The sequence below is a fragment of the Oncorhynchus clarkii genome, chromosome 27 (assembly GCF_045791955.1).
Source record: "Oncorhynchus clarkii lewisi isolate Uvic-CL-2024 chromosome 27, UVic_Ocla_1.0, whole genome shotgun sequence".
In the NCBI taxonomy this organism is placed as follows: domain Eukaryota; kingdom Metazoa; phylum Chordata; class Actinopteri; order Salmoniformes; family Salmonidae; genus Oncorhynchus; species Oncorhynchus clarkii.
In genome coordinates, this window is record NC_092173.1 from 12,413,873 (window position 1) to 12,439,419 (window position 25,547).

The following is a 25,547-nucleotide window of genomic DNA, read 5'->3' on the forward strand; positions in this document are numbered from 1 at the left end:
GATAGTGTCTGGGCTGCCATGTTGGGTCAAATCTCTCTGGGAGAGAGGGAGTGAGTGGAGCCCATGGTGAGTGGAGTGGAGTGGTGGGATAAGGACTGACAAGCCTGTGCCTCTGGCTGGGACTGTGAAGAGGATCCCGTTAAGAGGGGAGGGATAAAGGCTCTATTACGCAACTAATCCTGCTTTGAAGTGTCAGCGATGCTAAGGACGCATGGCAGCAGCTCCTTACAAACAAAACCACCACCCCCTCCAATCTGAACTCCTTGGCCTTGTGATAGCGTTGTGTTGTGTGGCAAAGAGGGAGGTTGGCTAAACCAAAAACACTGAAACAGCTTCACAGTACTGCCTCTGGGACTGGTGACGTTTTAACAACGCAAGGAATATATGGAGTTCATTAAATGAGTCGCCGTCTTACAATTGCGTGAAAAAGTACAACTGGACGGCACACAACTGCACAATGAGTGAAGTTGTCATCAGGTTGAGGTGCACCCTGAAGCTTTAGGAGAAGGTAAAGAACAGCCCGTAGAGTCCAAAGCCACATCAGACCCCTTTGATTTGACTTTCAAAGATAGGAATAAAGAAATGTTTCATGTCCAATCATGTATTATTGTTTTAAGTGCCACAATCATTTGGTAGATATTCATACAACAACACATCCATTAACCAACTGCCTTTACATGAACTGAAAATAGAAGAAGAATGTATAGAGGATCCCAAACTGCTCCTACATCAAGTACTACAAGCGTGTGCGCATTTTAAAAGTCTTTGGAAAGCAGGGTTATTGCTTGCTAATGTGCTGTTGTTGTCAAGGGTATGCTGTGTCACCTGTGGCCTCTAGGGCGCGCTCTTGAACTGAACTCAGACAACAGACACAGCGCACATACTGAGGCTGTGAATGAGAGGGGAGTGGGCGAGGGGTTGGAGGTGCTGGCAGACAGGCAGGCAGGCAGACAGACAGACAGACTGACAGGCAGACAGAGAGAAGGAGCCAGAAACATGGGAAGAAGAACTTACTAACTGTTTTTGATCCCTGCGGAAGAGTGCAGCCCGAGACGGACTTGTTTGAGTTGGGACGCTTAGAGGGGTCAAGATTGACCCTACGAGGAAGAAGAGAGAGAAACAAGGAAGAAAAATAGAGAGACAAAGAAAAAAAGACAGAGAGAGAAAGAGATATGGATAAAGGGGGAAAAGGATAAAAGATTGCAGCTGATTGGCAAGGAAAAGTAAAGTTAACAAGGAAAAGCAAAGTAGTTAAGAAACAGAAACATGAAGCACTTCCCCAAAAAACAGCCAAGACCGAGCGAGAGAGAGAGAGAGAGCGAGAGAGAGAGAGAGAGCGAGAGAGAGAGAGCGAGAGAGAGAGAGAGAGAGAGAGAGAGAGAGAGAGAGAGAGAGAGAGAAGGTGAACTGGGTAAGTGGGGGTTTGAAGCCTGTGGTTAATAGAGGAGGAAGTAAGCCTGAGGAAAATCAATGCAGATTAAGGAGAGAGTGAGAGAGGGGGGCGTCAGAAGCATTTCAGACCCTCCAGCAGTGTTAGTCTGAGTACCGATGGCCAGACACACACACCTTACTGACTCCACTGTCTCTCTAGGGATAAGACGAATGTCCTCCATATTGAGGAAGGGTTCCAAGTATCACTGATAGTCACTGTCACCTGTCTTGGGCTTTGTGTGCCCTCCTCTACAGTAGCCTAACTGGCTTTTCCTTAACACACTAACTAACACTGTAGCCTACACCCTAGAGGTCTTCACGGATCCACATACCCGAGACCCGATCCAGTACCAGAGCAGTTCTGGATCCAGAATTCTAAATAATGACACGGGTCTGGTCTGATTGTCACAGGTATGTGTAAATTTAACTGACTTGTCCTGAAGGACCCATACAGATCCAAACGCGACTGCTGCAGTAGAGAGAGAGAGAGAAGTTTAGAATTTATGCTGCTACTCTTTGCTTTTCACGAGTGGCGCGTCGCTGGTTGTTGGTCAATCACAAGTCATCAAAGCGGCAATAGGCTATAGTCATAGAGCCTCTGTGTGGGACCAAGGTCAGGAGATATCTAATCAATGGAGATGGAATTAAAATGATTGAATTTAAAGTTAAAGAAAAGGATAGGCTACAACGACCAAGAGCCAACAGATAGACTGCTACTTTATATTCTGAATGTTGTTTGTAGCTGTAGGACGAGAAAGAGCATGCTGCATCAATTAGCCTAGCTAGCTAGCTAGCTACTAGCTTAACTAGCTTCTCCTGGTTTGATGCAGTCAAGACAGTTACTACGTAATCATATTGGTTGATAAATAACCTAGCTATGGCAGCTATTAGTCTACTATAGCACGAGTCGGCTTGGTCGGTTGCAGTCTCTCGTCTCACCCTACCTCCTCCCTGTTCATGTGTCACTCGCTCCCACTCACAGTAGCTTACATTCACGCACGGGCCCTGAGCGTCACCTCTTTCTACCTCGCGCTTTATCAATTCCGGTTAATAAAGTAGCTTAAACATGGACTTTTCTGCTGCTTCCCTCACTCGGATCGGACCGGGTCTGGATCCGACCAGGTCTATACGGATGAGTTGTCCTCTGGTCCGTTCGGAACGGGTCTCTATATTTGAAAAATGTATTTATGCATATCGGGTCCGGATGGGAAAGCCCCAAGTCTATTTCAGAATGGATCCAAGGCCTCTGCTACATGCTAGTCTCATTTAGGGCGCTATTTCATGGTCATATGCCTCAATCAACATTTATTTTGACTTTTGCTTCAGGCCTGCTATCTAAACTAAAGTTGATTGTCTCCATCAGTGCACACAGATGAGCGGCTCCGCTAACAAAGATCTCCCCAGATTTCCACAAGTAAAATAACACGGGGGGTAACAGGAGCGACAGCTCATAGTAATCCTTGTCCTTGCTAGACCGTACATGATCTTTATTTGATCTAATTGCTTAAACGGCAGTCGCTATCCCTGACGAGTGTTGAATTTCACAATGGTGCGCGCAGCATCGTATAATAGAACTAACATCTATTAGAATCCTCCAAATTGCACGCTGCCTGTCCCTTTCAGCTGTTTCGACTAGGATTGCTTACACTTCTGATGTTTCTACTGAAATTCCTTCAAGCTATGAATTCTACCCTCACTATGGACTAGCCTAGAATTGTTGTCGTCACTATACTGGGGGGCTAAAGCTCAGGGCTTCCTCACACTCCCTTCACTCTCCTCTTACCTGCGTGTGAGCTTGGAGGTGAGCTTGCTGAACAGGTTGGAGGTGACGCGGGTACGTGCGTGGGGCAGGGGGCTTGCGTCGTGGGACAGGGTGGGGGAGGTGGGAGGGGCGTGGGAGGGAGGCCGCCGGTCCCTCAGCTGGCCACCGTGGAAGGTGCTGCGGATGCTGGAGCCCCGGGTGAGGCGGGAGCCCGCGGAGGAGGAGGTCCCAGAGGCCCCAGCGATGCTGTGGGTAGAGGGCGAGGCCGGGGGCAGCCGGTGGGAAATGGAGCTAAGAGAGGAGAGAGAGAGCAGAAAGGACAAAACAATCAGATCATCATCACATTCATCCATCACTCAACCATTAACAGTGAGGTGATCAGTCCATAATGTATGACAACCCAGGGCATATCATCGTTCTAATGTATCGGTTGAGACAAAGGATCTGACCCAGAAAGGCTTTAGCGAGACTTAGCTGAGTGTTAAGGCAGAGGGATGGTGAACCATTACAGGGGAGGAGCTTCCACTTGTGTTGGCTTTCAGCAGAGGTAAGGTTGAGGCCAAATCAGAACTGGGCCTTTGGTGGAAACAGACTGTGACGGGGAGATGGGGATCAGGGAGGAGGAGGGAAGGACAGCCTGGAAAGGGGGATGTGGGAGGGGTGTGACTGGTATGCTGGTAAAGAGTGAGAAAAGAAAAGTGAGCATAGAAATAGAAAGAAAGAGAGAGGGTGAGAGAGAGGGTGAGAGAGAAAGAGAGAGAGAGGGTGAGAGAGAAAGAGAGAGAGAGAGGGTGAGAGAGAAAGAGAGAGAGGGTGAGAGGGCTTGAGGGAGAGTGACAGACTGATAATGAAGATCTCAGCCATCTGCTTGGAGAAGTGTGGCTGGCGTGTGGACGTCCAGCAGTAGCCACCTCTCCTTCCCCATGCCCTCTTAACCCGGCATCCTTTCATCCACTTGGCAGAGCTCTTCCTCTCCTCGTCCCCTTGGCCCGCTCCCTACAGTTCTCCCTGAATGGCTGGGTTAGCTAGGCTGGCTGAGCCCCTGTTGGCCTGGGGCCGCTTCACTTAACGCTCTAAATAACCAGAGCTCTGATAGACAGACATACCCACAGGGAGAGGGGCCGAGTAGGGCAGACACATTAGAGTCCTTTGGTTGATTTGCAGCCGTTTCAGAGCACAATCATTTACCCTCAACCTGAGCCCCAAAGCAAAAGAGACCAGGGGCAGGAACTAAACATGTGTAGAATGTAATGCATGATCACTATGACCATGTATTTCTGTGTAATCTATTTCTGTTTAATGTATTTCTGTGTATTTCTGTGTAATGTATCTGTCTATATCATGTAATTGTACGACAGCATGCATTTGTTTGTATGAGCATTATTATTTGTGTCTGTTTCCGAGTGTGTTGGTTTGTGCATTTTATCATTGTGTGTGCAGCGGTGTATTTGTTTGTGCGGCTGCACTGTGTGTGTGCGCTCTAGCACGTATGTGTCCCGTCAGCCCGTCTATCGTGGCATTGCATTGACAGGGCCTAGAAGGCGCCTGCTGGTCAAGTTGGGACACTGCCATCTCCCACTTTCCCCCTCTATCTCCAACCCCCTCCCTCCCCCAGTCCACGTGGCCCTGAGCTGGGACGTTAGGTCACATGATAACCCGCCCCTTCTGGCACACAGCAGTAAGCTCTTTATCTCCAGTACTACACACAAACACACCACTACAGTACAGTCAAGACACACAGGTTATGTATGCACACAGAATGTTGAGAAAGTGAATGTATCCCTGCTCTTATTCTCAAGGACTCAACAAATGTAGAAGCACATGTGCAACACTCAAACACAAACATGAAACCCAAATGCTCTGCTCACCTGTTCTCCTTGCCGTTCTGCAGCAGGGAGGGCCTGTCTGTGCTGTTCCGGTCCGTGGTGCACACGTATGTGTTCCTGCGGATCATGGCACTTGCTGGGACGTTGTTCTGAAAGTCAGGGAGAATGACAGTTAGATAACACATTGATTGTGATTTGGTGAAATTCAGAAAGGCATCCATCCTACTGTATATCCCTCCACTCCTCCATATGATGACATTGTCTAATGGTCACATAACGCTAGGGATGTTCATGTCTATTCAAAGCCGTGACTCTGATAAAATCTACACCCCACATCACAGTGTCAGTGGATGCATCCCAAAAGGCACCCTATTCCCTTTATAGTGCACTACTTATGAGCCCTGGTCAAAAGGAATGCACTTTAAGGAACCACAGTATCCGTGTTGAATTTTCGTTGTCACTCTCAGTCCACCTTGTCAGAGCACCTCTGAGCCCTTCAAAGGGTTCATCTCGGGTTCATCTCCATACACACTGTTGTTGTTGTTCATCAAATCAAATCGGATTGGTCACATACGCATATTTAGCAGATGTTGACTCCCTATATGCTAGCGTTGAATCTCTATTCTCTCTGTCCACATCTTAGTTGAGCATGAATCTGTAGATTCTCTATTCGTAGTGTTATTGGTTCATTCCCCCGCACACTGATCTTAGTTTCATTAACCTCTTGCAACATTGTCTCTTGATGGTGTTAACCCTTCTTTTCCCTGTGTGTGTGCGTGTGTGTTTATAATGTACAGTTATTTGTAAAGGTCATGTTGTAAGCCGACTGCATTGCACACATTGCATTGCATCAACCAATGGTTGTGTGGCACGCCTTCGACAGCGCAGTCTGGCATCAGATAACTCTATGATATGTGGTTTGCAGACATGCAGTCAGCCTGGAACATGGCCTATCTGTATGTGTGTGTGTGCGTGTTCACCGTGGCGGTGATAATCTCCTTGCGGCGGTCGGGGATCTCTGACTTGTTGGGGTTGTTGGCGCTGCTGACCATGGGGCTGGAGGGGGGCTGGATGGAACGGCTGCCCACCACACTGCTGCTGACCTTCCGGGACGCCATGCGCCCCCCCTCCTCCTTCAGCTCCCTGTCTGCCCCCGCCACGCTGCTGGGGCTACGCTTGGGGTGGGATGGGGGCGCTGCTGGACCGCCTGCACAACAGACAGACAGGGCAGATGATACGACATGAGAATCAAAGTCCGACCCTGTGTGGTTCAGTTGGTAGAGCAAGGCACTTGTTAAACCAAGATGGTGGGTTTAAATTCTGCTGGCGCCACCCATATGTAAATGTCTGCACGGACTACTGTAAGTCGTTTGGGATAAACAGCATATTATAGACTGACAGATGAGTGGGCAATGTACAAATTATGAATATCTCACCCAATTGTAAAGTGGTGGCTGGTGACCTCACACTCTCATTCACACAAAGCAAACATTCTCAAACTTGGCAGAACGGAGGGGAACACTACTTCACAACCATTTAAAACACAAGTGAAAAGGTATTGACGGACAGCTATTTGGAAAACAAACACCCACTAATGGGTTAGGTCAGACACTAATGGATGTACAGTGCATTCGGACAGTATTCAGACCTTTTCCCTTTATCCACATTTTCTTACGTTACAGCCTTATTCTAAAATGGATTAAATAAATGTTTTTCGTCATCAATCTACACACAATACCCCATAATGACCCTTTGCTACGAGACTCGAAATTGAGCTCAGGTGCATCCTGTTTCCATTCATCATTCTTGAGCTGTTTCTACAACTTCATTGGAGTCCACCTGCGGTAAATTCAATTGATTGGACATGATTTGGAAAGGCACACACCTGTCTATATAAGGTCCCACAGTTGACAGTGCATGTCAGAGAATAAACAAGCAATGAGGTCGAAGGAACTGTCCGTAGAGCTATGAGACAGGATTATGTCGAGGCACAGATCTCGGGAAGGGTACCAAAACAATTCTGCAGCATTAAATGTCATCCAAAAAACAGTGGACTTCATCATTCTTAAATGGAAGAAGTTTGGAACCACCAAGACTCTTCCTAGAGCTGGCCACCCAGCCAAACTAAGCAATCGGGGGAGAAGGGGGGGGGCGACCAAGAACCCAATGGTCACTCTGACAGAGCGCCAGAGTTCCTCTGTGGAGATACAAGAACCTTCCAGAAGGACAACCATCTCTGCAGCATTCCACCAATCAGGCCTTTATGTTAGCACATGACAGCCCGCTTGGAGTTTGCCAAAAGGCACCTAAAGACTCTCAGACCATGAGAAACAAGATTCTCTGGTCTGATGAAACCAAGATTGAACTCTTTGGCCTGAATGCCAAGTGTCACGTCTGGAGGAAACCTGGCTCCATCCCTACGGTGAAGCATGGTGGTGGCAGCATCATGCTGTGGGAATGTTTTTCAGTAGCAGGAACTGGGACACTAGTCAGGATCGAGGGAAAGATGAACGGAGCAAAGTACAGAGAGATCCTTGATGAAAACCTGCTCCAGAGCACTCAACACCTCGAAGGTTCACCTTCTAACAGGACAACGACCCTAAGCACACAGCCAAGACAACACAGGAGTGGCTTCGGGACAAGTCTCTGAATGTCCTTGAGTGGCCCAGCCAGAGCCCAGACTTGAACCCAATCAAACATCTCTGGAGAGACCTGAAAATAGCTGCGCAGTGATGCTCCCCATCCAACCTGACAGAGCTTGAGAGGATCTGCAGAGAAGAATGTGAGAATCTCCCCAAAGAGAGAAGACTCGAGGCTGTACTCGCTGCCAAAGGTGCTTCAACAAAGTAATGAGTACTTATGTAAATGTGATATTTCGGTTCTTGATTTTTAATACATTTGTAAAAATTTCCCCACAAATTATTTTGCATTGTCCTTATGAGGTATTGTGTTTAGATTGATGAGGGGAAAAAACAATTTAACCCATTTTAGAATAAGGCTGTATGTAACATAACAAAATGTGGAAAAAGTCAAGGGATATAGTTCCAGAATGCACTGCAATGTCATGGAAGCTCCTATGACACATAATACTCCCAGATGGACAGACAGTAATGTATATCAACAATAACTACTACCTATTCCCTTTATAGTGCACGACATTTGACTAGTGCATTACTTTTGAACAGAGCTCTGGGCTCTGGTCAAATGTAGTGCATCAGATAGGGAATAGGGTGCATTTTGGGACGTAGAATAAGAGACAGCCCACTCACAGAAGTCACTGTGCCTCCTGCGGGGGTGGTAGGTGGAGGCGCTGCGCTGGGTGGTCTTGCTGTGAGAGGAGGAGGAGGCCGAGGCGGAGGTGGTGGAGGAGGTGGAGTGTTTACTGGTGCCGTTGATGACGGTGCTTGGCCGTACCCGCGCCAGGCTCAGACTGCTGGTTGACCGAGACTCGCTGCCCTCCACCTGACACACACACACACACAAACACACACACACACACACACGTTAGGATCAGGACTCAGGTGACTGTGGACAGTGTGGATACACAGACAAGCGTACACACGTATTGTGGCAGACAGGCACGCCAGGTGTTCCCCGGGGATTTTTGTTAGCATGGGTGGCTAAGGAAGCGGAGGGGGATAATTTTGTAGACTTTTCTGGTGACTTTTTAAAGGACATTCTACTCCAAAATGCATGAAAATGTAATTATGTTGGAACCATCTTAAATATAACTGATGTGCACCACTGCACTATAGGGAGATGAGGAGCAAGCAGTGGCTGTGCACTAATGACCCATTCATTCACACTAGCGCTCGCTCTGTTCGCTACAAATATACTTGTAACTTTCTGCGTGTCTCGGTAGAAATATATATACAGTGCCTTGCGAAAGTATTCGGCCCCCTTGAACTTTGCGACCTTTTGCCACATTTCCGGCTTCAAACATAAAGATATAAAACTGTATTTTTTTGTGAAGAATCAACAACAAGTGGGACACAATCATGAAGTGGAACGACATTTATTGGATATTTCAAACTTTTTTAACAAATCAAAAACTGAAAAATTGGGCGTGCAAAATTATTCAGCCCCTTTACTTTCAGTGCAGCAAACTCTCTCCAGAAGTTCAGTGAGGATCTCTGAATGATCCAATGTTGACCTAAATGACTAATGATGATAAATACAATCCACCTGTGTGTAATCAAGTCTCCGTATAAATGCACCTGCACTGTGATAGTCTCAGAGGTCCGTCAAAAGCGCAGAGAGCATCATGAAGAACAAGGAACACACCAGGCAGGTCCGAGATACTGTTGTGAAGACGTTTAAAGCCGGATTTGGATACAAAAATATTTCCCAAGCTTTAAACATCCCAAGGAGCACTGTGCAAGCGATAATATTGAAATGGAAGGAGTATCAGACCACTGCAAATCTACCAAGACCTGGCCGTCCCTCTAAACTTTCAGCTCATACAAGGAGAAGACTGATCAGAGATGCAGCCAAGAGGTCCATGATCACTCTGGATGAACTGCAGAGATCTACAGCTGAGGTGGGAAACTCTGTCCATAGGACAACAATCAGTCGTATATTAGACAAATCTGGCCTTTATGGAAGAGTGGCAAGAAGAAAGCCATTTCTTAAAGATATCCATAAAAAGTGTCGTTTAAAGTTTGCCACAAGCCACCTGGGAGACACACCAAACATGTGGAAGAAGGTGCTCTGGTCAGATGAAACCAAAATTAAACTTTTTGGCAACAATGCAAAACGTTATGTTTGGCGTAAAAGCAACACAGCTGAACACACCATCCCCACTGTCAAACATGGTGGTGGCAGCATCATGGTTTGGGCCTGCTTTTCTTCAGCAGGGACAGGGAAGATGGTTAAAATTGATGGGAAGATGGATGGAGCCAAATACAGGACCATTCTGGAAGAAAACCTGATGGAGTCTGCAAAAGACCTGAGACTGGGACGGAGATTTGTCTTCCAACAAGACAATGATCCAAAACATAAAGCAAAATCTACAATGGAATGGTTCAAAAATAAACATATCCAGGTGTTAGAATGGCCAAGTCAAAGTCCAGACCTGAATCCAATCGAGAATCTGTGGAAAGAATTGAAAACTGCTGTTCACAAATGCTCTCCATCCAACCTCACTGAGCTCGAGCTGTTTTGCAAGGAGGAATGGGAAAAAAATTCAGTCTCTCGATGTGCAAAACTGATAGAGACATACCCCAAGCGACTTACAGCTGTAATCGCAGCAAAAGGTGGCGCTACAAAGTATTAACTTAAGGGGGCTGAATAATTTTGCACGCCCAATTTTTCAGTTTTTGATTTGTTAAAAAAGTTTGAAATATCCAATAAATGTCGTTCCACTTCATGATTGTGTCCCACTTGTTGTTGATTCTTCACAAATAAATACAGTTTTATATCTTTATGTTTGAAGCCTGAAATGTGGCAAAAGGTCGCAAAGTTCAAGGGGGCCGAATACTTTCGCAAAGGAACTGTATATAAAAAAAAATGTAAACTAAATTTTCGGGGGAACACAGGCAACGCAGAAACGAGGAAGGATTCTCTCTCTCTCTCCCCTACCTCTATCCAAACCCTCTCTCACACACACACGTTGTTTCGTTGTGCCTCACCTCATTCATGCGTCCCAGTAACAGGTAGGTGGCGGTGACCTCGTTGTACTTCCGAGTGGTCAGAGCGTCTTTGATGTCGTCACGGGTGTAACCCATCCCCACCATCACCTCTGGAGGAGAGCGGAGAGATGAGAGACGTTAGACAGAGATACAGGCTCAAAGAAAGAAGAGGGTGGGTACGTCTCAAATAGCACCCTATTCCCTACAATAGTGCACTACTACCACCAGGGGCCAGTGAACTAAATATGAAAAACGGTGCCATTTGGGAGGCATACAATACGTAGGTAGGGAGTAGAGGGGAGTTAGAGAGGGGAGTACTTAACCGATGCGGCTGGCATCATTATGGTCCTCCAGGGGCTCTATATGAGGCTTCAGTTCTTCTCCGTCGTAGCCAGAGTTAATCCACTTGTCGTTCATGATTTGCTAATGAGGGATAAAACGATGTGTTAAAGATGCCACAAACAGGGTGTGTGTGGATTTGTGAGAGTGTGCTTGCGTGTACTGTATGTCTGAGTGGCGCCTGCAGTTGCCCTCCTCACCTCCAGGGTGCAGCGTTTGGTGGGGTTGAGCACCAGGAACCTGCGCAGGATGCCCTCGCAGTCAGTGGACATGTAGAAAGGCACGCGGTACTTCCCCCGCAGAACACGCTCCCGCAGCTCCTGGGGAACAACACATACAGATAATGTTACACAAAACGTGCACATAACGTTATATAACGTTACACAAAACACGAGACATATTAATGGCAAATGGACTAAAAGACAACGTGTTCCTTCTCTTGATTAACTGAACATGAAAATAAAATGTGAACATGAACTAATCAGCACAAAACCCTTCAGGACCACAGAAAGCATTAGTAAGCAAAAACATCACATAATGCATCAACTAAATCACATCCAAACCAGACACACGCCGTCTTGACATTGACACCTCAGTGACACAGTCTGCGTCCCAAAAGGCACCCTATTCTCTATATAGTGCACACCTTTTGACCACACCATATGAGCCCAGGTCAAAAGTAGTGCCCTATGTAGGGAATAGAGAGCCATTTGAAACTCAGACAAAGCCAAGGCCATTTGGCTGCGCTGCGGGAGGCCTTGCCTTGAGGTTCTGCCCGTCGAAGGGCAGCGATCCGCTGACCAGAGTGTAGAGGATGACCCCCAGGCTCCAGATGTCCACCTCAGGCCCGTCGTACTTCTTCCCCTGGAACAGCTCCGGTGCGGCGTAGGGAGGGGAGCCACAGAACGTGTCCAGCTTGTTGCCCATGGTGAACTCATTACTGAAACCAAAGTCTGCAATCTTGATGTTGGAGTCGGCATCCAGCAAGAGGTTCTCCGCCTGCAGGGACAGGTGAAGATAACCGAGTGCAGCTTTAAGGACTGAAAGTCTGTTCAATTCAGGCTGAGGTTGTATGCTCATTTCAGGAATGTGATGATCAGTGTTTCACATATGTTAATGAATATATAATATATAATATCAATGAGTGGTTGTCATTTTGGACAATGAAAAGGAGCCCAAGTCATCAGGTCTGAGCCGGTCACGTACTTTAAGATCCCTGTGAACAATGTTCTTCAGGTGACAGTAGTGTACAGCAGACACAATCTAGATATAGATATAGATAGATATATGTAGAGGGAGAGGGAGAGGGGGGATCGGAGAGCGCGAGAGACAGAGAGAGAGAGAGCGAGAGCGGGAGAGAGAGAGAGAAAGAAGGGGAGTGAGACAAGTCACAGTAAAAATGCCAAACACAGACACGGACACATACAAGCTTACAGTAATGCTTACAATGTAATACAGGCCAACTCAGCACCATTCACCGGGATTTGTTGCGATTATACATTTTTGGTCGCGTCTCACCTGACGGAATTTGGCCCGCGCCTCTTTCTCTTTCATTCTCCCATGGGACACAAGGTAGTCAAACACTTCGCCTGAGGGAGAGAGAGACAAACCACATTAACAGACAGAGAAGCAGGCTTACAACACCTTGTCTGATTGAATCGTCTGTAATTGAGGCACTTATACCGTATATCTGTGACTTATATCCGCGGGCCGAGATGGTTAATGGTCATGAAATGAAGGAAGGGTGGGTGGTGGCCGTGTTGAATAAAGAGAAAATGATGCATTCATAAATGTATCATTCTTGCGCAATTCATATATCTGGAGGCTACAATAAGGTTTTTCTTTCATTACTTTTATCTGCCGTTAGTGTGCAGATTGAGCTTTAGGGCCTAACTTTATGCTCGCAGAATACACGCCAATTGCCAAATGCTTTTGGGAACTTAGGCAGAAAAAGTTAACTTCGATCCACAGAGGCAAAAAGGACAATGCTGGAGTTTAATTCGATAAGAGAAAAGCTGCGAAATGGAAAGTTGAAAACAAATCGAAGGGAGGGACAGAACAGTAGTCTAATGTTGGGGAAAGATTTGGTGAAGTGGTAAGATGATAGCAGTGTTATGTTATGTGTGATGATTGTGAGGCGCTATACAAATTCAACAGACACAAGACGGGGACTTCCAAATGGCCCATCAAGGGAACTACTGTTCATCAAGGGAACTACTGTCATAGTCTTCCAGGGCAACAAGTCATGACAGAAGAGTATCTACATTTATCTAATCATAGAAGTTGACAGACATTGACTAACAAATAGCCTGCAAAAATTGTTGGAAATGAACATATGCCTATAAAAAAATGTTTTGCTCCGCTATCTCTGACTGTGTAGCACATTTGTTATATTTGCGGATTAGGGTCGGGTGTGAACCTCAGATCTACACTTTACGACATGTAGTCGGGCGGTTGCGGATGGGTTATTAGAAATTGCAGGCCGGTGCAGGTGAACAAACAGCTGATCCGCACACCCCTACTGTATATATAGTGTGTTTAGAAGAGTTGTACTATAATGATATTGTATTTCTATGAGGCACTCAGTAAGTGAGTGAGTGAGTGAGTGAGTGAGTGAGTGAGTGAGTGAGTGAGTGAGTGAGTGAGTGAGTGAGTGTGTGTGTGTGTGTGCGATGACGGCATTATGCCACAATATACCAGAGAAATTACAATGTAAGAATCAAGGAGAACATAAAACAAATATTTAAAAATATGCTTAATTGTAACATAAACCGGATAGGTGCAGTGAAATGTGTTGCTTTACAGGGTCAGCCATAATAGTACAGCGCCCCCTAAAACATAGGAGAGCATGCACAGCTGTAGTATCATAAGTGAGATGGATTATTAAATTGAGCCTGATCTGGGATCAGTATCTTTATCATGGAGCCTTTAGGGCCTCATTCATCTCACTGATCCCTGGCCCTATGGTTGACTTTGGGTCATTTACTGAGTGATTATTGACCGGATAACGAAGAGATGAGAGGAGTGAGAGGAAGATGATGACAGAGAGAGAGAGATGGGGGGGGAGAGAGAGGCAGAGATAGAGAGAAATAAAGAGAAAGCGAGGGGCAACGAGAGAAGAGAGAGAAAGAGCAAGTGAAAAAGCGAGAGAGAGAGGCAGAGAGAAAAATGGAGAGGGCGGCAGAGAAAGGGAAAGAAAGAAAGAGGCAAAGGGTGATAGAACGAGAGAGAGAGAAGTTATGAAGTACAGGGAGCCACTGTCACATCTGGATACCTTATTGATGTGACGGATGCATGGGCATGTCTACATGTCTGTGACCCATGCATGTATTTGGGAATATGTGGTGGTGGTGTGTGAGAGAGTTGAAAGAGAGTGAATGAGTGCATGAGTGTGTGTGTTGTGTTTATAAACAGTAAGTGCTTCATGCTAGAGGGCACATCCACTGGGAGAAAAGCAGTGAGGTTGAGATCAGGAGGGGGCACATGCTTGGCTATTAGCTCCTTATTTGGCAAGAAACAGAATGGGAGGAAAAATGGACAACCGAGGGGAGTGAGGATTAAAGAAGGGGGGGGGGTGGAGAGGGAGAAAGTGATCATGAAGGAAAGGGAGAGACAATGACAGTGCAGAGGGAGGGAGGAGGGCAGTCAAAAGATAATCGATGGGTCAGAGGTACCGGGGAGAGGGAAAGCGTGAGGGCGGGGTGGAGAGAAAACAGATGAGAAAGAGAAATAGAGGGATACTGATTGAGGGGAGGTACTCTGCTCACCCCCACTGGCGTACTCCATTATCAGATAGAGCGTATTCTCTGTCTCGATCACCTCAAACAGCTGCACTGTAACACACACAGACAACTCAGTATAGTGGCACAAACAAACACACACAGTTCATAATGCACAAAGTGATTGACTGTGTGTTCCTTAGAGAAGGGAGATGTGCTGTAAATGCCAACAGTACGGTACAGCAGTTTATGGTTCAGCTGCATTCAGTATTAAATGTGACTGTGTGCTTTATAATAAATGGAGGTAGTCTACTGTCCTGGCTTTACATGAGCGACTGCACCCTATTGCCTTCACAGTGCACTATGTTTGACCAGGGCGCATAGGGAATATGGTGCTATTTGGGACACACCCTCTGGCCATTACAGGGGCAGCGCGATGGGGTCTGGGTGAGTGAGTGAGTCCCCTGGAAAGGAGGATCATTTTGAGCTCAGTGGGGGACTATTGTACATATCACATGTCCTGACTCCTGCTCAGCATCTGTTTTGACAGTAAAGGGGAACATTGCGTGAGGATGGCTGTTAGGCTGATGATGTTCTAGGGTGGGGTATGCCCTGCGGCGCTACACCCTGGAAGCTGGGGATATTAGTGTAGCCGAGGCACTTACCGATATTTGGGTGGTTGAGGCCTTTCATGATCCGTACCTCTCTGAAGAGCTGGAGGAAAGAGAGAGAGCAGAAGCGAGTTAAAAGAATGTTATTTCATTATTCAAGTATTTTTTGCCCCAGAATTGGAACTCTTCACAGTCACACTGATATACAGGTATATATATATCATAGTGCATATGAAGATAGGCAAGAAAGTGGGGGATGATCACAATCCCTGATTCACAATATAATAACTGAACATCAGACAGGCGGATAGGAGGAGGTTAGCCCGCCTCCAACACTGTCACTCATTTATTCATTCATAATGAAGCTCAGCTGCTTCTCGGAAAATGGACGCACCTCCCCCTCCAACACTTGCTAGCTTTCTGCTAATTAGAGAGAGGACCACTCCAGGGACAGCCTGACTAGACAGAGTATCTCTTTCCCTCGACAGAGCCTCCCTCCCCACAGGAGGTGCTGCTGCTTTTAGCCTCTTCTAATTCTAGAAATGGTGGAGACACTACATCACATTGTTGCTGCAATGGTGGTGCAGCACGGGCACTGTCTGCCGCCGCTGTGTGTGATTCAATGCCCTGCGGTTATGAGGTGACACACAATCGTATATACACACTGTCTCACACCCACTATATTCCCACACACACACGGCCCTCCCTCGAACAAGTTCACAAGCCTCCTTTCCTGGTTTTGACATCTGCTGTAAGTGGGGGAACTGGGAGAGCTGACGGCATCTTGGGGATAATTATAGTGTGTGTGTGCACCAGCAAAGAGAGTCCTCTCTTTCAACTGTATATGTTGAGACTGGGTGACGAGGCATCGGCTTGCTCTGACCACGTAAAAGGGAATGAGTGAGCGACTGTGGGCTGGGTTTGTGGAAGGGGGAAAATAAATACTTCAATAAAGACAGAAATAGAGACAGACACAAAGTTACATTTCCTATTGTATTAGTGTGAGTGGAAGCAAGAGGAGGAAAGAGAGTAAGGGAGAAAGACAGGAAGGATAGGGAAAGAAACACACACAATGGCTGGAATGCGCTGATGGTTGTGTGAGAAGGCGACCAGCTTCCTTAGAAGTTCGAGCCCATTCTTCCAAAACACAGGGAGCTGCGTCTCACCATGCCTCTTTCTCAGCCCCCCCTATGCTCGATCCTGTGATTCCGGCCTTCGACGGCAGCTTTCAAACAAGATATCTGCACACGGAATTGGCAAGAGTAAAGTTGCTAGGATTATCTATATATTTTGCGTTGCCTTGAGGACAGAAGGAAACAGAGAGAAGGAAACTGGGAACGATTGAAATGTGTATGCCTCAGTGACTGTGCAAGCAAATGACTCACGTCTCAAATAAACATGCACAAACAGAACGGAGCTGGGCTCGTTGGTGTACAGTGTCCTGATTCAATGATTTAAATTACGCTCGTATAAATAATACGAGGAAGAATATCTAGGGATATTGCCAGGGGGAGGAGAAGTTTAAAAAAACAATATGAACATAGATTGTTTGTGGTGTTACTTGCGGGGGAAAGTTCCATCATAGCATAATGTAAGCATAGCTGTCTACTTCCTGGTGTGATGTAATAATACATTGAGGATGCCATAACAATTCGTGTTGCTTGAGGCGACTGGATGAGCCGACCTGCAGCATGGACATTACCAAACAGATTCCTGGTATTCTATGGCCCCCATTGTCCCGAGGACAAACTCAATATAGCTCCTATCGTTGGAAACAGTAGCCATGCTCTCCCTTTCGTGCTGTTGCACTGCAAAGTGACCTGCCTCAACCAGTATGGAGACATGTTTATACAAAAACACAGTATGTGACGCAACACAAGATGTTGATCAGTTCGTCGCTGCGCCACATAATTTTTAAAAAAGCAGGCGGTGTCCACAGACCCACTTTTGTTTACCAAGTTCAACTTCAGGTAGAGGGCTAGTTTAGTGTTGTTGTACCAATGTCTTGTGCATTTGTATCCAGGACCCTGCACTGAATGTAAATATTTATCAAGACCCAAGAAATATACAGTGGACTATAGGCTAGTGATACATGACTGTAGGATATAGGCTAGTGATACATGACTGTAGGATATAGGCTAGTGATACATGACTGTAGGATATAGGCTAGTGATACATGACTGTAGGATATAGGCTAGTGATATATGACTGTAGGATATATAGGCTAGTGATACATGACTGTAGGATATAGGCTAGTGATACATGACTGTAGGATATAGGCTAGTGATACATGACTGTAGGATATAGGCTAGTGATACATGACTGTAGGATATAGGCTAGTGATACCTGACTGTAGGATATAGGCTAGTGATACATGACTGTAGGATATAGGCTAGTGATACATGACTGTAGGATATAGGCTAGTGATACATGGACTGTAGGATATAGGCTAGTGATACATGGACTGTAGGATATAGGCTAGTGATACATGGACTGTAGGATATAGGCTAGTGATACATGACTGTAGGATATAGGCTAGTGATACATGGACTGTAGGATATAGGCTAGTGATACATGGACTGTAGGATATAGGCTAGTGATACATGACTGTAGGATATAGGCTAGTGATACATGACTGTAGGATATAGGCTAGTGATACATGATTGTAGGATATAGGCTAGTGATACATGACTGTAGGATATAGGCTAGTGATACATGGACTGTAGGATATAGGCTAGTGATACATGACTGTAGGATATAGGCTAGTGATACATGACTGTAGGATATAGGCTAGTGATACATGACTGTAGGATATAGGCTAGTGATACATGACTGTAGGATATAGGCTAGTGATACATGACTGTAGGATATAGGCTAGTGATACATGACTGTAGGATATAGGCTAGTGATACATGGACTGTAGGATATAGGCTAGTGATACATGACTGTAGGATATAGGCTAGTGATACATGGACTGTAGGATATAGGCTAGTGATACATGGACTGTAGGATATAGGCTAGTGATACATGGACTGTAGGATATAGGCTAGTGATACATGACTGTAGGATATAGGCTAGTGATACATGACTGTAGGATATAGGCTAGTGATACATGATTGTAGGATATAGGCTAGTGATACATGACTTCCGGCGCCGACAGAGATGGCCGCCTCGCTTCGCGTTCCTAGGAAACTATGCAGTTTTTTGTTTTTTTACGTGTTATTTCTTACATTAGTACCCCAGGTCATCTTAGGTTTCATCACATACAGTCGAGAAGAACTACTGAATATAAGATCAGCGTCAACTCACCATCAGTACGACCAAGAATACGCTTTTCGCGACGCGAATCCTGTGCTCTGCCTTACAAACAGGACAACGGAGTGGATCCCATGCAGCGACCCAAAAAAACGACTCCGAAAAAGAGGGAAACGAGGCGGTCTTCTGGTCAGACTCCGTAGACGGGCACACCGTGCACCATTCCCTAGCATTCTTCTTGCCAATGTCCAGTCTCTTGACAACAAGGTTGATGAAATCCGAGCAAGGGTAGCATTCCAGAGGGACATCAGAGACTGTAACGTTCTTTGCTTCACGGAAACGTGGCTTACTGGAGAGACGCTATCCGAAGCGGTGCAGCCAACAGGTTTCTCCACGCATCGCGCAGACAGGAAAAAACATCTTTCTGGTAAAAAGAGGGGCGGGGGCGTATGCCTTATGACTAACGTGACATGGTGTGATGAAAGAAACATACAAGAACTCAAATCCTTCTGTTCACCTGATTTAGAATTCCTCACAATCAAATGTAGACCGCATTATCTACCAAGAGAATTCTCTTCGATTATAATCACAGCCGTATATATCCCCCCCCAAGCAGACACATCGTTGGCTCTGAATTAACTTTATTTGACTCTTTGCAAACTGGAAACCATTTATCCGGAGGCTGCATTCATTGTAGCTGGGGATTTTAACAAGGCTAATCTGAAAACAAGACTCCCCAAATTTTATCAGCATATCGATTGCGCAACCAGGGGTGGAAAGACCTTGGATCATTGTTACTCTAACTTCCGCGACGCATATAAGGCCCTGCCCCGCCCCCCTTTCGGAAAAGCTGACCACGACTCCATTCTGTTGATCCCTGCCTACAGACAGAAACTAAAACAAGAGGCTCCCACGCTGAGGTCTGTCCAACGCTGGTCCGACCAAGCTGACTCCACACTCCAAGACTGCTTCCATCACGTGGACTGGGACATGTTTCGTATTGCGTCAGACAACAACATTGACGAATACGCTGATTCGGTGTGCGAGTTCATTAGAACGTGCGTTGAAGATGTCGTTCCCATAGCAACGATTAAAACATTCCCTAACCAGAAACCGTGGATTGATGGCAGCATTCGTGTGAAACTGAAAGCGCGAACCACTGCTTTTAATCAGGGCAAGGTGTCTGGTAACATGACCGAATACAAACAGTGCAGCTATTCCCTCCGCAAGGCTATCAAACAAGCTAAGCGTCAGTACAGAGACAAAGTAGAATCTCAATTCAACGGCTCAGACACAAGAGGCATGTGGCAGGGTCTACAGTCAATCACGGACTACAGGAAGAAATCCAGCCCAGTCACGGACCAGGATGTCCTGCTCCCAGGCAGACTAAATAACTTTTTTGCCCGCTTTGAGGACAATACAGTGCCACTGACACGGCCTGCAACGGAAACTTGCGGTCTCTCCTTCACTGCAGCCGAGGTGAGTAAGACATTTAAACGTGTTAACCCTCGCAAGGCTGCAGGCCCAGACGGCATCCCCAGCCGCGCCCTCAGAGCATGCGCAGACCAGCTGGCCGGTGTGTTTACGGACATATTCAATCAATCCCTATACCAGTCTGCTGTTCCCACATGCTTCAAGAGGGCCACCATTGTTCCTGTTCCCAAGAAAGCTAAGGTAACTGAGCTAAACGACTACCGCCCCGTAGCACTCACTTCCGTCATCATGAAGTGCTTTGAGAGACTAGTCAAGGACCATATCACCTCCACCCTACCTGACACCCTAGACCCACTCCAATTTGCTTACCGCCCAAATAGGTCCACAGACGATGCAATCTCAACCACACTGCACACTGCCCTAACCCATCTGGACAAGAGGAATACCTATGTGAGAATGCTGTTCATTGACTACAGCTCGGCATTCAACACCATAGTACCCTCCAAGCTCGTCATCAAGCTCGAGACCCTGGGTCTCGACCCCGCCCTGTGCAACTGGGTACTGGACTTCCTGACGGGCTGCCCCCAGGTGGTGAGGGTAGGCAACAACATCTCCTCCCCGCTGATCCTCAACACTGGGGCCCCACAAGGGTGCGTTCTGAGCCCTCTCCTGTACTCCCTGTTCACCCACGACTGCGTGGCCACGCACGCCTCCAACTCAATCATCAAGTTTGCGGACGACACAACAGTGGTAGGCTTGATTACCAACAACGACGAGACGGCCTACAGGGAGGAGGTGAGGGCCCTCGGAGTGTGGTGTCAGGAAAATAACCTCACACTCAACGTCAACAAAACTAAGGAGATGATTGTGGACTTCAGGAAACAGCAGAGGGAACACCCCCCTATCCACATCGATGGAACAGTAGTGGAGAGGGTAGCAAGTTTTAAGTTCCTCGGCATACACATCACAGACAAACTGAATTGGTCCACTCACACAGACAGCATTGTGAAGAAGGCGCAGCAGCGCCTCTTCAACCTCAGGAGGCTGAAGAAATTCGGCTTGTCACCAAAAGCACTCACAAACTTCTACAGATGCACAATCGAGAGCATCCTGGCGGGCTGTATCACCGCCTGGTACGGCAACTGCTCCGCCCTCAACCGTAAGGCTCTCCAGAGGGTAGTGAGGTCTGCACAACGCATCACCGGGGGCAAACTACCTGCCCTCCAGGACACCTACACCACCCGATGTCACAGGAAGGCCATAAAGATCATCAAGGACATCAACCACCCGAGCCACTGCCTGTTCACCCCGCTATCATCCAGAAGGCGAGGTCAGTACAGGTGCATCAAAGCTGGGACCGAGAGACTGAAAAACAGCTTCTATCTCAAGGCTATCAGACTGTTAAACAGCCACCACTAACATTGAGTGGCTGCTGCCAACACACTGACACTGACTCAACTCCAGCCACTTTAATAATGGGAATTGATGGGAAATGATGTAAATATATCACTAGCCACTTTAAACAATGCTACCTTATATAATGTTACTTACCCTACATTATTCATCTCATATGCATACGTATATACTGTACTCTATATCATCGACTGTATCCTTATGTAATACATGTATCACTAGCCACTTTAACTATGCCACTTTGTTTACATACTCATCTCATATGTATATACTGTACTCGATACCATCTACTGTATCTGCCTATGCTGCTCTGTACCATCACTCATTCATATATCCTTATGTACATATTCTTTATCCCCTCACACTGTGTACAAGACAGTAGTTTTGGAATTGTTAGTTAGATTACTTGTTGGTTATTACTGCATTGTCGGAACTAGAAGCACAAGCATTTCGCTACACTCGCATTAACATCTGCTAACCATGTGTATGTGACAAATAAAATTTGATTTGATTTGATTTGATTTGACTGTAGGATATAGGCTAGTGATACATGGACTGTAGGATATAGGCTAGTGATACATGACTGTAGGATATAGGCTAGTGATACATGACTGTAGGATATAGGCTAGTGATACATGATTGTAGGATATAGGCTAGTGATACATGACTGTAGGATATAGGCTAGTGATACATGACTGTAGGATATAGGCTAGTGAGATGAAACACTGTACAGGGGAAAAAAACATCTGAGAAACCATGTTCGGCAAATCTGACTCACTGATTCCCTTGTTATCAATTGTCAAATCCAAAGTTATTAGACGGTTATTTTCAATGGCAAAGTTATTAGATGGCTGTGCAGGGCAGCTGGACGCCCCCATGAATCTGCTGGTGGGCATGTGGCCCATCTGAGAGAATCAGCCTGTGTGAAGCAGACATGTTACACAATAGTGCTGCTAATGGGACCAGAGCTACTGTGAGTGCCACAAAGTATACATTCACACCCCACCGAGGGGATGTCATATTATCATTTAAATGACATGATGCATCTCCATGCGTGAACATGCCATCCAAATCAAACACAGTCCCACATCCCTTGAGACTGTCTGTAATTGAATTGAAAAGAACAGAGCGCATCAACTGTTCACCTGAGCTCTAAAGATAATAATCAGATAAGCCCGTCTCTCCTCTCCTCCCCCGCCGCCTCCTTGCTCTTTCTCTCTTCAGTCATATCCCCCTCCCTTCTATCTAGCACTTTCTCCCTCTCTCGCACGCCCATAAATGACTTCCTGGTCCATTCCCTTGGCAGTGGCCCTACGTCACTGTTGCCATACCAACCCCGGTACCAAAGCCAGACTCTCTAGTCCTTGTCCCATCCCCAGGCCAGTATCTTCCCAGGGGAGTTACTCCACCCCAACCCACCTCTGCCCTGTCTTGCCTGCCACCCTCAGCACGACAGGCCAAGGGGTGGGACAGCCCATCGACAGTATGCGTCTGTCTAATGCAGTCCTCCCTCCCTCCACCCTCCCACCCTGTCCGTCACACCGGAAGCCGCTCTCGCTCTGAAGCAGTAAACAGAGATAGAACAACCAGGCAGAATTAATCAACTCTGAGCTCCCTCTGGTTTTTCTCCTGTTTTGCATGTGGATTTGCACAAAGCAGTTTACTAAGTTGTCTCTCTCTCTCAAAGCAGTTTACTAAGTTGTCTCTCTCTCTCAAAGCAGTTTACTAAGTTGTCTCTCTCTCTATGTGTCATTGTGAGTCGAGGTTACTGGGGGGGGGGGGGGGGGGGGGGGGGGTCAGTCAGTGGTGGACACAGGCAGTTGTTGAACACAAGGCTGTGTTTTTGTCTGGGCCCCGTCCCCGCGGGCCTCACTCAGACCATTTAATCCAGGCCTTGTGTCCGAGCTCTCGCCTGCACAGTCGCATACACACACACAGGCAAAGTATGCCTGCACAGGACACACACATATACACTCGCTATACCCACACACAGACATTTTTGCAAATTGCTTCAACAAATATTTTACACAACCACATTGTGCACGTACAGTCACACACAAGCACACACCTCCTCCCCTTGACCACACTGTCATGTGACCAGAGAGAGAGCCAGAGAGAAAGCGAGCGAGAGAGGTAAACGGAACACACAGGCTCCCCTCTGAAATGACTCAGCAGAGCGACTGAATAACCTCCTCTTTCTCTGAAAGAGACGTTTATCCACGCCAACGGCCAACCCAGCCGTCGCCCATGAATGACTGTTCCCTCTCTCCCTGCATAAACAATAACATCTGATGCAAGTGCCACAGCCTACTGTCTCTAACCCCAACCCCACCAATAGAATACTCCTCCACCCCTCTGTCCCTGCTCTAAACCTCTCCACACACACCCCAGCCCCCCTTAATGTCCCTGTGGGACCCAGGCTGCTCCTCTGGGAAAGGGGGTGTGATTATGCAGAGGAGAGGCCATTCATGTTGGACACTGTGGTGAGGGGCGTTCCAAGGCCCCGGCTGTTGTCAACATGGCCCCTCAACAGAGACCTTGTTACAAGCCCATCTAAAACCACACAGTCACTTTGGAAGGAAGGGCCTGAGAATACAATGGGCCTGGTTGGGACTGTCTGGTTTCCAAGGTGTCTTGTGAACCAATAATGCATCAACAACATCTGTCTGGCCAGCAGCCCCAGGGGCCAGGGCTCAGGTGAGGGGTGCCTAGGGGCCAGGACAATTGTTAAAATGTATTTAATCTTTATTTAAGTAGGCAAGTCAGTTAAGAACAAATTCTTATTTACAATGACGGCCTACCCCGGGCTAACCCAGACGACGCTAGGCCAATTGTGCACCACCCTATGGGACTCCCAATCACGGCCGGTTGTGATTCAGCCTGGAATCAAACCAGGGTCTGTAGTCACGCCTCTAGCACTGAGATGCAGTGCCTTAGACCGCAGTGCCACTCGGGAGCCTACAGGTGCTTCCATCCGGATTTGGGTTTGCCCTGTGTAGCACCCACATGCATGAGGGTAGATTGGGTTCAAAGTTCAAACACACATTGGTGACTGTATGTGGCCAAATTGGTATAGCATAATTCCATAAAATATACCTTCAGTTTAAGATCGCACACACTTAGATTCACTTTTCATTTAAGTGTTTGGATGATTCACGGACGGTAATAATAAGCAATAGTTTATTTCAGCTTATTATATAGATTATTTGACCATAGTTTAGGACTAGATGTCCTATAATGTAACTGTAACACTGAGAAGCTGACTGTTACGACTTCCACCGAAGTCGGTTCCTCTCGTTGTTCTGGCGACGCTCGGCGTCACCGGTCTTCTAGCCATCGTCGATCCACTTTTCATTTTCCATTTGTTTTGTCTTGTTTTCCTACACACCTGGTTTTCATTTCCCTCATTAATTGTTGTGTGTTTAACCCTCTGTTCCCCCCCATGTCTTTGTGTGGAATTGTTTGTTGTAAGTCCTTGTGCACATGTTACCTGGTGCGCGTCAGGTTTTGTACCCATGTTGGTTATTTCTTTATGCCGTTGGTTTTGCTATTAAACTGCTCCGGCTATTACCTAGTTCTGCTCTCCTGCGTCTGACTTCCCTGCCACCAGTTACGCACCCCTTACAGACAGATTAAAATCTACACAGAGCATGAGGTAGTACAACCTTGTTTGGCAAGAAGCCATTAAACTCATTCAAGTCACATGACTATCCAGAACTACAGCAACGGATTTCAATTGTTTCCTGTAAAGGGTAGCAACAACAATCAATAGATCCCAAACAGAAAAGACACCACAGTCCATGTCTGCATCCCAAAATGGCACCCTATTCCCGTAGAGCTCTGGTCAAAAGTAGTGTACTACAGTGCTTTCAGAAAGTTTTCATACCCCTTGACTTATTCCACATTTTGTTGTGTTACAGACTGAATTCTAAACTGATTAAATTTACTTTTTTCCCCTCACCTATCTACACCCAATACCCCATAATGAAAAAGTTAAAACATGTTTTCAGAAATGTTTGCTAATTTATTGAAAATGAAACACAGAACTATCCCATTTACATAAGTATTCACACCCCCGAGTCAATACATGTTAGAATCACCTTAGTCATAAATTACAACTGTGCGTC

The 25,547-nt window shown here is 46.6% G+C and overlaps 1 protein-coding gene across 6 annotated transcripts in view; it reads right to left on the reverse strand.

Moving 5' to 3' along the window:
* LOC139385585 (MAP/microtubule affinity-regulating kinase 4-like) overlaps positions 1 to 25,547 on the reverse strand; it is a 56,330-nt gene that overhangs the window by 5,864 nt on the left and 24,919 nt on the right. For 4 of the 6 annotated variants that reach the window (XM_071130768.1, XM_071130771.1, XM_071130770.1 and 1 more), the window contains exons 4-15: positions 15,373 to 15,421; positions 14,756 to 14,821; positions 12,507 to 12,577; positions 12,195 to 12,251; positions 11,751 to 11,987; positions 11,189 to 11,308; positions 10,973 to 11,072; positions 10,650 to 10,759; positions 8,289 to 8,481; positions 6,000 to 6,226; positions 5,062 to 5,168; positions 3,215 to 3,484 (exon numbers count right to left, since the gene is read on the reverse strand). In XM_071130768.1, coding sequence (XP_070986869.1) covers positions 3,215 to 3,484; positions 5,062 to 5,168; positions 6,000 to 6,226; positions 8,289 to 8,481; positions 10,650 to 10,759; positions 10,973 to 11,072; positions 11,189 to 11,308; positions 11,751 to 11,987; positions 12,195 to 12,251; positions 12,507 to 12,577; positions 14,756 to 14,821; positions 15,373 to 15,421 — 1,607 coding nt within the window. Of the gene's footprint in view, positions 1 to 1,014; positions 1,098 to 3,214; positions 3,485 to 5,061; positions 5,169 to 5,999; positions 6,227 to 8,288; positions 8,482 to 10,649; positions 10,760 to 10,972; positions 11,073 to 11,188; positions 11,309 to 11,750; positions 11,988 to 12,194; positions 12,252 to 12,506; positions 12,578 to 14,755; positions 14,822 to 15,372; positions 15,422 to 25,547 lie in introns of all 6 variants that reach the window. The other 2 variants (XM_071130767.1, XM_071130769.1) reach the window with 1 other exon arrangement.